Source organism: Pseudophryne corroboree, chromosome 11 (assembly GCF_028390025.1).
Source record: "Pseudophryne corroboree isolate aPseCor3 chromosome 11, aPseCor3.hap2, whole genome shotgun sequence".
Lineage (NCBI taxonomy): Eukaryota > Metazoa > Chordata > Amphibia > Anura > Myobatrachidae > Pseudophryne > Pseudophryne corroboree.
The window spans coordinates 259,852,541-259,864,784 of NC_086454.1; the positions used below are offsets into that span (position 1 = coordinate 259,852,541).

General features: G+C 44.8%; 1 protein-coding gene across 1 annotated transcript in view; it reads left to right on the top strand.

Moving 5' to 3' along the window:
- Positions 1-10,759, top strand: part of LOC134970143 (inactive hydroxysteroid dehydrogenase-like protein 1) — a 76,121-nt gene extending 65,362 nt beyond the window's left edge. Inside the window, exon 4 of the mRNA XM_063946187.1 lies at positions 10,353-10,759. Coding sequence (XP_063802257.1) covers positions 10,353-10,457 — 105 coding nt within the window. The 3' untranslated portion in view covers positions 10,458-10,759. The remainder of the gene's footprint in view (positions 1-10,352) is intronic.
- Positions 10,760-12,244: the final 1,485 nt, after the last annotated feature.

Sequence of the window (12,244 nt, forward strand, 5' to 3'; positions counted from 1 at the left end):
ATTAAAACTGGATTGGCATTTCTTGATACACCCATCCTCAACTACACTGTCACTGAGTCTACAGATACAGTTCTCTTCAGCTAACAATCCTTCGCAATTTCTTCTATTGTCAATGCTACCAGATCGTTTTCTGATACTCGCCTTTACTCGGTGATTATGTTGTTCTTGGAAATCTACGCCTCCATCTCTGTCATCAGAACCCATTCCAGAACCTCTCTCGACCTCCATGGTACTCTCGCCGGAACAGACTGCTCTGGTCAACATCATGGTCAACAGGAAAATCCGGATCACAGTCTCTTGGGGCAAGTCCATCTTATAGGAGGAAATGGAGAAGAATGAGAAGGGGGAAAGAAACAATTGAGGGAGATGGGATGGGAAGTGGAGAAAAACAAACAATAAAAGGGAACAGGGAATCGACAACTGCCTCCGATCTTATTATTCTCAATGCTCAGGTGCCGTTTCAGTCCTCCTGAAACAGACACTACAGTGATACAACTTCCTCTACCGTCTGTTCCTTATCACGGGACCTCTCTGGATCAGCAACCTTCTTACAATGGGACGAATGAACCCAAGTCTCTCTCTCGGCAACCTTCAATGCTGTCGTGCTAATCAATAAGACTTGGTATGGTCCTTCCCATCTGTCAATAAGGCAACCTGAGCGTAGAAAATTCCGTATCATTACATAATCCCCAGGTCAATGTCATGACAATTACTATCTGGCAGATCAGGAATCACTAACTTCAAATTATCATTCTGATTCTTTAGCTGTTTACTCATCTTAACCAAATACTTTACAGTCACTTCATTGTTACACTTCAAATCATCCTGAGGGTTAATCATGACATGCGGTTGTCGACCAAACAGAATTTCAAAAGGGGACAGATTAAGAGGGGACCTGGGAGTGGTTCTGATGCTGTATAATACAAGGGGCAAAGCTTCTGGCCATGTTAATCCTGTTTCCGCCATAACTTTGCTCAATTTATTTTTAATAGTGCTGTTCACTCTTTCTACTTTCGCACTCGCCTGAGGGCGGTACGGAGTGTGCAGCTTACTATCAATTCCCATCAACTTACACATTCCTTGAAAAACATCACCTGTAAAATGGGTACCCCTATCACTTTCAATTATTCTAGGGATACCATATCTACACACAAATTCCTGTACAATTTTCTTAGCAGTAAACATTGCGGTATTTGTGGCCGCAGGAAATGCTTCGACCCAATTTGAAAACGCATCTATACAAACTAGTACATACTTCAAATTTCGACAAGGGGGTAATTGTATGAAATCAATCAGTATTACCTGAAAAGGACCGCCTGTAGGTGGGATATGAGATGGTTCTGTTGGTATTGCCTTTCCGATATTCTTCCTCAAGCAGGTGAGGCATGACATTGCTCTCTTTCCCGCATGGGAAGAAAATCCTGGGGCGCACCAATATGCTCTTACCAACTTGCACATCCCTTCCTTGCCTAGATGAGTCAGCCCATGTGCTGCTTCAGCCAAACTTGGAAGGTATGCTCTGGGTGCCACTGGTTTACCCTGTCCATCTGTCCAGAGTCCTGAGGACTCCTGGCCATATCCCTTTGCCCTCCAAACTGCCTTTTCCTGTGTGGAACACAAATTTTGCATTTCACACAATTTCTGTGTGTTGACGGTATTAAATACCATCAGTTGTGTGGTGTCTGTCTGTCTGGGGGTACCAGCTGCTAACTTAGCAGCTTCGTCTGCTCGGCTGTTACCAAGTGATACTGGGTCTTGACTATATGTATGTGCTTTACACTTGATAACAGCCACTCTGTCGGGTTCCTGTATCGCTGTTAGAAGCCTTTTGATGTGAGCTGCATGCGCTACCGGTGTACCAGCTGCCGCCATGAAATTTCTGAGGCGCCATAGGGCTCCGAAATCATGGACTACCCCGAAGGCGTATCTAGAATCGGTGTAGATATTGGCTGACTTGCCCTTAGCCAATTCACATGCTCTGGTCAGGGCAACCAGTTCAGCAACCTGGGCTGAGTGAGGTGGGCCTAGCGGTTCTGCTTCTATGGTGCCTTGGTCATCTACAACTGCGTATCCAGTACACAAGTCTCCCGAGTCCGTCTGTCTGTGACAACTACCATCAGTGTAGAAAGTAAGATCTACATCTTCCAGTGGGTTGTCACTGATGTCAGGCCTTGCCGTGAAATTTTGGGTCAAATACTCCATACAATCATGCATGTCATCTCCTGTATTAAATCCTCCTTCCCCATCACTCTCATCCTCCACCCTTTGTGCCTGTCCAGGCACACCTGGGAGATACGTTGCAGGATTTAATGCACTGCATCTCTTTATGGTGATGTTTACGGGGGCCATTAATGCCAATTCCCATCTTGTAAACCGCGCTGATGAGACGTGCCTGGTTTGGGCAGAATTCAGCAAGGCTGACACTGCATGCGGTGTATGGATTGTGAGGTTGTGTCCTAGCACTACATCTTCGCTTTTTGTAACTAGCAATGCTATCGCTGCAACACTTCGCAAGCATGTGGGGAGGGATCGCGCTACCGTATCTAGCTGAGCGCTGTAGTATGCTACTGGCATCACCGTGCTTTTGGGTTAGGACGCCTGCCGCGCAACCAGCACTTTCTGTTCCGTACAGCTCAAAGGGTTTCCCATAGTCTGGCATACCTAATGCTGGTGCCTGCATTAGGCACTGTTTAAGTCTCTCAAATGCCATCTCGGATTCGTCTGTATGCAAAATCCGATCAGGTTTGTTTGATGAGACCATCTCCTGCAAAGGTAATGCTAGAATGGAAAAACCTGGGATCCAGTTACGGCAATACCCACACATTCCTAGAAATGTTCTGATCTGTTGCTGGGTTTGTGGCAGAGTCATGTCTCGAATTGCTTGAATTCTATCAGCGGTCAGGTGTCTCAGTCCTTGTGTCAAACAGTGTCCCAGATATTTTACTTTAGTCTGGCATAATTGCAACTTGTCTTTGGAAACCTTGTGTCCTGTGTCTGAAAGATGAAACAGGAGTTGTTTCGTATCTTTCAGGGACGCTTCCAGTGAATCTGAACATAGTAGTAAATCATCCACATATTGGATCAATACTGATCCACTCTCTGGTTGGAAAGACTGTAAACAATCATGCAAAGCCTGTGAAAATATACTTGGGCTGTCTATGAAACCTTGTGGTAATCGAGTCCATGTGTATTGGACTCCTCTGTATGTGAATGCAAACAAATATTGGCTGTCGGGGTGCAGAGGTACCGAGAAGAAGGCGGAGCAGAGGTCAATAACAGTGAAAAATTTCGCAGTGGGAGGGATTTGCATTAGGATGACAGCTGGATTTGGTACTACGGGTAACTGACTCTCAACTATTTTATTAATCCCCCTTAGATCCTGCACTAGCCTGTAACCCCTCCCCCCACTCTTTTTCACAGGGAAGATGGGACTATTGGCAGTGCTGGATGTTCTTACCAGAATGCCCTGTTGTAGCAAGCGCTCTATTACAGGGTATACTCCTAACTCCACCTCTGGCTTCAGAGGGTATTGTGGGATTTTTGGAGCTATCCTACCATCTTTTACTTGCACAACTACTGGAGCTACGTTTGCCATTAATCCAGTGTCTTGTCCATCTTTAGTCCAAAGTGACTCTGGTATTTGGGATGTCATTTCTTCTACCTAGGATGAACTCCTATTTATCATAACGGTTTGTGACATTAATTTTGATGGGGAGTCTAGCATGTCTCGTACTTCCTGAGCGTAATTCTCAGGTATGTCTAAGAATACACCCTCAGGAGTACAATAAATGACGCACCCCATTTTACACAGTAAATCTCTTCCCAGGAGATTAGTCGGTGCTGATGCAGCCAGCAAAAAGGAATGCTTGGTATGCAAAGGCCCTATTGTAATCTCTGCTGGTTTGCTAACAGGGTAGTGTTGTACTACTCCCGTTACTCCCATGGCTGGAATTGTTTTACCAGTGGTTCTCATGCCCACTGTCGAATTTATCACTGATTTGGCCGCCCCCGTATCTACAAGGAAATTTAATGATTTACCAGCTACATCAATTGTGATCTCGGGTTCACTTCCAAGACTTGCAATCAATTTCACTGGCTGCAGATTACAGGTGTGGCCACACCCCTATTGGGTATGGTGACCTCCCTGAATCGCGCTGGCAGCAATTACTTGTGGTGGGGGTAGATGGGAACTATCAGAGATTTGCCAGTCTCTTCTTGAGGGATACCTTTTTGTTTCCCCTGCATGTGGCTCATAACTCCGCCCTTTCGGTCCTTGCTCCCAGTGTCTCGTATCAGTTCGTTGTCTATAGGGTTGATATGAATTTTGTATTTGTCTTGCTTTACAATCACGTGACATGTGTCCCTCTCTGTGACAACTATAACATTTTATACCTCTTGACTTACCCACAGGGGTCACAGTTCTGGGCTGAGGTGGCCGGGTAGTGAGGGCCTGTATGCTCACAGCCATTAACTTATCACTCTGTGACTCCCTGTGTCTGATGATATTCCGATCATGCCCAGCAGCAGCCTCTCCCAATGCATCCACCGACATACCTCTCCAATCAGGCCTAGTGGTTTGTATTCTATTCCTTAAAACCTCTTTTAGACCGTCCATTAATACTGAAACAGCTACTTCCCTGTGGTGTACATTTGTTTTAATGTCATCTATACCAGTGTACCTAGCCATATCCTGCAGAGCCCGGTGAAAATACTCTGGTGTGGATTCACCTTCTTTTTGTTTTATTGTAAAGATTTTATTCCACTTTACTACTGCAGGAAAATATACCCCTAACTGTAAGTTGATTCTCTTTACATTATCCTGATTATACTCGTCTGTTAGTGGTACTTCCTCATCTAACTTGCAATCAGCGATAAACTTTAACGGATCAACACTGGGGGGTAAACATGCCCTCAAAACTGTCCTCCAATCTTTGTTATTTGGCTCTGCAGAATTTCCTAGCTCTCTAATATACTTTTGACATGCAGCTAAGTCTTTTCTAGGATCAGGGAATTCAGACATCATTGACCTTAATTCCGTTCGGGAAAAGGGACAGTGCATGGCGATGTTCCTGACTTTAGTTGCTCCTGAAGCTTCAGTTTTCCCATTTGGCACTGCTATTACCCTAACGGGATTAAGTCCAATAACATCATTCTGAGTAGATTCTACAACATGTGGTGAAATGGTTTCAGCATAGTGTATGGTGCCGTACTTACCAGTCGATACGACCTCACCTGTCCCTCCGCTAGGGGCCTTTGATGCTAATCTTACGGGTTGAGTCATGCCTACTGCTGTTTCTGATATGGTGGCTGCTAGGGAGAGTGCTGATATTGTTGTGGGCTCATCCTCTTGGTCACAATCCTGGGGAAAGTTCAAAACAGGGTACAACTTGCACGGATTAGTGTTAGCATTAATTACTTTGGTTACATTATCCTTAACTTCTACACATTTAACATGACCCTGAGTGCCATTCTCTGCAACCAATTTCTCTCCAGGTATGTATGGTGGTGGGGGAGCAGTGGCTATCAGTTTCCTGATAGGGTTAGATCCAGTGGCTTGTGCCAACCCCCTTTGTATTTCACCTTCCTGTTGCCACAATGTTAAATAATCATAATGTCTAATACGCCTTTTTGAAAATTTAATCAGGCAAACTCTTCTCCTTAAATTCTGTAACACTTCTGGGTTAAAACTACCTACCCGGGGAAACTTTTCCCCGTCATGCACAGTCATCCTCTCCCATTCATTGCACAACATTTCTGTGTGATGACCATATTTCTCACACATGATATACCTTGCCGACCCGATTGGTCGGTTTACCAAATCAACCTGAACCTGGGTTGATCGCCCCTTACCTGAACAAGTGGCCCCCATCTCTGCAGGCATTGCTTTCACTACCTCTGACTTCCAATCAGGGTCTCCGGCAACCCTCACAGATAACCAAAATGTCCGGGGTAAGGCTGCGGTGGGGGTGTTGCTTCGAAGTCCGCCCACTTAACTCCCGCCCACGTTGGCCAGTACTGCAATCACTGTTCCCAGAGCTGCTGTACCCAACCTAGGGCCCCTATGAACCTTTATTTACTGGGGCGTGTTGGACCTTCCAGTCCCCAGCAAGTATCGGTTGTTGGAATGTCCCCGAGTGATCAGGCTACTTCCCTTAAAATAAAAAAATTACACAAATCACGTTAACAATGTGCAAGTAGCGTTCTATTGAATTTAAGACACGCTAATGCACACAATCACATGCGGTACAATCGTATCTGCACACAAGCAACTAATCTTATGTGCGGAACGATCAGTGGAATCGAAAATTTCGGCTGCGAATTCCTTCAGCAATGAGCTTCTTTGGCCTATATGGGTCTAGCACCAACCCTCTTCGGTTGTGCTTCTCTACTTCTAGTCTGCTGTACCTGAACCTCCTGTTCTGTGACCTCCTGGTCTGTGACCTCCTGGTCTGTTATGTACAGCAGACTCTACTGCTCATAAATGTGTCGAGTCTAACAAGGGACGCCTCCCAAGCCACCCCACGATATCACTCTCGCTGGTGTATCTCTTTCTACTGGCCTATGGTTCCCACTTCCGTAATAAAAGAGAAATCTTATGTATACACACACTCTTACCACATGTACACTTTAATTTTTATTTCTGCGCAGAAATCCTTTCATTCGGTATTAGCCTAACCCAGAAGAATTGCAACAGAGTCTTTTTCTTTTAACTTTTAAACTTTTGGATTTGAGATAGATTTGTGTTATTTTTTCGCGTTATTTCCTTATCGCTTACTAAACAATACTATCGTGCGGTTTGTATCATGTGGGCGTATCCGTACGCTCCGTTGCGTCGACCCTTGCTGCGTACGCCCTGCCCTTGTAAGGACACGTGTACACAGACCAAGTACGTCCACAGTTACACACTACACGTTTATCAATGTGAATGATCTTTAACAGTAATCCTTCACTGACCACCACTCAAATCTCCCTTGTATTCTAGGCGAGATTGTGTGCGTGCCTTTTACAATTATTCCCTTAAATATTACTTTTAACTATTAATAACAACAAATGTCTCAACACGTTATCACTAATGTGTGGCAATCAGGAGAATGAAATACGGACAAATAATACTAACCAAGGAATACAGGTGTGTGTATTTATGCGTACGTTCGCAAAACAAAAACTAAACAGGTTTTAAAAGACAATAACGTACTGTTCCTACCTTTTTGTTCCGGATTCCTTCAGCACTCCTTACTAAGCGAAGCAGACGCTTATCTGGTCAGCACTACGAGGAATATTACCTCCCGCCTTTTGCTGACCGATAATGTCTGCTGGAATTACCTAGTGCAGATATGTGAAGAGCGGGCGAGTCCCCAATTGACAATGCCTATTCAATACCTTGAATAAAACACTCTAAAAGGCTAAAGAACACAGTACGCAATTGGCGTATGGAATACCGTAAGAGTACGCACGTAGCGTAACGAACGCTTAGCCGTGGACGAGACGCACGAGCGTCACGTTTGCTCACGGCTTAGGGCGTAAAGGCAAGCACGCTATAGGCTGCCGACTGACGTAATGATACGCTATCAGCGTAGCGGACGCTTGGGACCATGAGGAGATCACAAGCGGCGCTGACGCTCACAGTGTTAAACCTTTAAAACAATACCATAAACAATGTACTTATACTGTAAACCCTTGTGCAGTGATAAGGTGTAAATGCAACACAGTGTAACCTTGTTAGTTTAAAAGCTGTATGAGCGTATGTGACTCTCAGAGAACCCCTTAGCAATATAATAAACACTCAAATACCGGTCTAAGGGTCTAACGCCTTTTAAGGAAATGAATGAACGTTCAATCGCAAAAGAAGAATACAATACAAGTTATACACTACCAAGATAACATAAAATACCTAACCGGATAACTACACATAAAATACACCACAGATACAGTTACATTTAAAGGAGGGGAAGGAGAGAGAGAATGGCATATAACATTAAATAAGAGACAATATGGTTGCAGAGAACTTACGCACCAGGGGAAACAATCGCAAGCGCCTTTCTGGATATCCAGCTCCCGATTATCAGCAATGAGAACCGTTGAAGAGAGTAGAGAGCTGGCCCAGATCGGCTTGTCTTTATATACACTTACACACAGTACAGTACAATGGTCCCTACATTCTTATTGTTCATTGGACACAGGAATTCGTCTCTGCATTATAACAAAAGGTCATAGGTTGGTTCATACAGGTGGGCTGTGACTATTTCAAACTGCTCAGGTGGGAGGGAAACTGGGTTTCCCGCCGCATGGGTAATAAAGTGCAAATATAGTAAATGTCCATAAACTTCTTATGTCCATAACTATACGCACGAGCGAGTAATCCGCTTCAAACCAACACCGGAATATTGCTAATTATATTCTCTTCCGATGGATACTAAACACCACTGTGTAACCCCTGTCTGACCCTTCGTATCAAACAAAGAGGAATCTCTCTGTCCCCGAACATGCTATATTAACTAAACTTTCAGATTCTATCAAATGGACCATAATCTACAAAATACATTATATGACTAAAATATGTTACGATTGAGTCGCCCGCTAGATGCACACAAACTCTACCGTAAATCCGCATACCGCGCGTCCGCGAGTGCACGCGACCGCGAGTATACGCACGCACGGGAGAGCTCATGCGCTCAGTGGGCGCACGCATGAGGTGCATATATGGCAGTGTGTAGCGTGATATTTTTCTGACTTTGACAAATCCACCTTCCCATAACAGCAACATCCAATACTCTAGACAGAGATTTTCATATTGAATCATTTGTTTTGCTAGTTTTCATGAAATGCATAAAATCTTTAGTAATACGTATATTGTATCTGGGAATTAGAGACTTCCAGCTTTAGATATCTTAATACTTTCTGCCTACGTTTCTAAAGAAAAGACCTCTTTTGCCATGAGCGTGGCAGGATGGGAGACATAAGGCATATTTAGTGCCCTCCCTGTACTGAGGTTCTACTACTATGTCTGCAGTGCAGAGAGACATTGCCTAGTTATCCTCATATAGTACAATAACCAATAATGGACAACAATAGGATGTGAGAGAACATCCAGTGATTTTAGATCCCCCTCTACTTCCAGGCATTTTTTAGGGCCTTCCACACCCCATTGTGATATGTAATCAAACCCAAAGACTGCAAGCCGCAGGGGGGACTTGTAGGTTAGTCCCTCCTTTCCCCCTCTTTGAACTACTACAGTGAATAGGATGAAAGTGAACTGAGGACAGTGTTAGTTTAAATATATATATGCGGAACATGGCAGCAGTGGTGTATCTATAATGGGTGCAAGGAATGAAGTGCACACCGGTCCCTGGGTTCCAGAGGGGACCACACCGCACACTAAAATCTAAATTGCAGTGTACAAATTAAGCCAACAGTATTTATAATGCACAGAAACAATATAACCCACCCAAGTATAAGGAAAGGGGCTTGTTCACCCCGGGATCCCGGCAGTCGAAATACAGATGCCAGAATCCCGACACTCCTCGCAATGCTGGCGCCGGCATCCCAACAAATATCACAATCCCGGCACCGGAATCACGACCGCCGGGATCCCAAATGAGGGCTTGCAGGTGCTGCGGACAGGTAAGTGTGCCAGGGGTGGGGGGGTTTACGTTTAGGCTGCAGGGGGTGGGTTAGGTGTGGGCTCCAGGAAAGGGAAGTTTAGGGTTAGGCTGCGGGAAATGGAGGGTTAGGCACCCCCTGTTCACCCCACGTTCAGGTATAGGGAAACGCAAACACTTACTGATACTGTTAATAAGCACACAATTTTTAGGAAGTTCACAAATACATATCTTACTCAGAAAAACTAAATATTGTCAACCTTAAATGAGCCCCAGAGTAACTAAAAAATACTCACATGAAAAAAGAAGGGAAGAATACTCATACATGAGAGATGGAGCAGCAAGTATGTAAGGGATACTGTATGTCAATGCTTTATATGATTCTTTCTCCAATGTCTCATTTCCCTGGATGTAGTCACAAGGCCGGCGTTCCTGAACCTGGCGGTCAGGATGCTGCCTGTCATATAGTCCCTGCCTGGTGTTCTAGTCCTTGGCGGTCCTTTATGCAGTTGTCTGCTGGAGAAGGACATATACAGTATTTCAGTGCCATGACTATATCAATAAATAACCCAAGTATAGGGTAAAAGGCATTTTAAAGCAGAAGGAATATGTTCTAAACAGGAGGGAGTTAGTAAAGTCGGGATTGTGCTTTTAAGAAAAAAATTGTGGTAAGAGCATGTAAATAAACATTGAAGATAATTGATAAAGCGGGAAAACAGCATCTCATGTAACTGGAACATTCTCTACCTGTAGATGGCTATAGGATACTGGACACCAGAATGGCTTTGGATGCCTTTGTGGACTTACATTGGTGACAACATTCGAGACAAGTTCTTAGCCAGAAGAAAACACCATTGAGAAAAGTACAACTTCTTTCCAGTGCCTTTATTATCTATTGGTTACATGCTATTTTACATATAGTAAATCTGTCATGTTCTACTCACTGTGAAAGATTTAGACATATAGAACTTGTTCTGCTGTATAATGCAAGGCACATATACTGGAAACTACATTATTCAAGATATTGAATTATTATACAAGCTATTACAGGTTAATGAGGTATTCTGAGTTGCATACTGTTATTATGTACAATGGGGGTCATTCTGAGTTGATTGCTCGCTAGCAGTTTTTAGCAGCCTTGCAAACGCATAGTCGCCGCCCACGGGGGAGTGTATTTTCACTTTGCAGGAGTGCGAACGCCTGTGCAGCAGTGCGCCTGCAAAAACATTTTGTGCAAAACAAGACCAGCCCTGTAGTTACTTATCCTGTGCGATGATTGCTGCGACAAGTGACACGGTAATGACGTCAGATACCTGCCCAGCAAACGCCCGGCCACGCCTGCGTTTTTCCAAACACTCCCAGAAAACGGTCAGTTGATACCCAGAAACGCCCCCTTCCTGTCAATCTCCTTGCGATCGGCTGTGCGACTGAAAGCGTCACTAGAACCTTTGCAAAACCACAATGCTCTTTGTACCTGTATGTCGCGCGTGCACATTGCGGTGCATACGCATGCGCAGATTAGCTGTTTTTTTTCACTGATCGCTATGCAGCGAACAACGGCAGCTAGCGATCAACTTGGAATGACCCCCATAATCTCATTGGCCTTAGTGTGACATAACTGACTTTTTATATACAAACATTGTTCATCTACACTGTGATCATTGTAAAATAAATTCTTCAAATAACTGCTGTATGAATGTATCAATTACAGACTAATAATTGCGTTACATACATTTCATGACTTTGATCACTGTTTGTTCTTACATACTGTTCTCTTTAACCAATTACCAGCTAGTCATTTATATATGTCCCATGATTCAGTGCTGTGTCCTGGGGGGGACTTAACAGCAGCTGTGTAGTGTGCCTTCTCAACCTGACACTGGAAGAGCACAGTCACTGACAACCACTGGTTCCAGTGCTAGTACTGGTAACCATTCAGGGCCGGAGATTCCACTAGGCAGCTTTAGGCAGCTGCCTAGGGGCGCCGGGACCTGAGGGGGCGGCCTGCTACAGCTGCCTAAAAAGGTAGCATAGTCCTACCTTTCACAGCCACTGCAATCCCCCAGAATGCGTATCTTACAGTAGCCGTGACTGCTAAGCTCCCGTATTGCAGCCTCCAGCTCCACCTCCACCCGGCACAGGCAGTAACTTTGACAGCTCCTGGAGTCCTGGCTGGGGGTGACATGCAGCACTGCTCTTCATTCCAGGCTCTTTCACAGACTACTCAGTTCCAACTCTGCACTGCAGCCTGCAGGTAAGGTGGCTGCACAGTGCATTCTCTGCATTGATAAAGAAAGAGGGCGAGAGCAGCGGTGTGGTGGGGGGGAGGAGATAAGGAACAGGCATGCATACAGTCTGGGGGGATGAGCAGCAGCATGCACGCAGATTTTGTGGGGGGGGGGATAGAACAGCATACATTTAACAGAGTAGGGGGGAGGGGGTGAGAGCAGCATGCCTTTCATCTGAAGGGTGGGTAGGGGGAAGGGGCAGAAGGCAGAAGTTTTGCCTAGGGTGCCGAGAAACCTTGCACCGGCCCTGTAACCATTATATATGGTTAGCCAGTACGGAGTGTTACTATTAGGATATCTACTCACAGACAGTTTAGAAGTTGCCTATGGTCATTGCTCCATGCTGCATTTACCAAA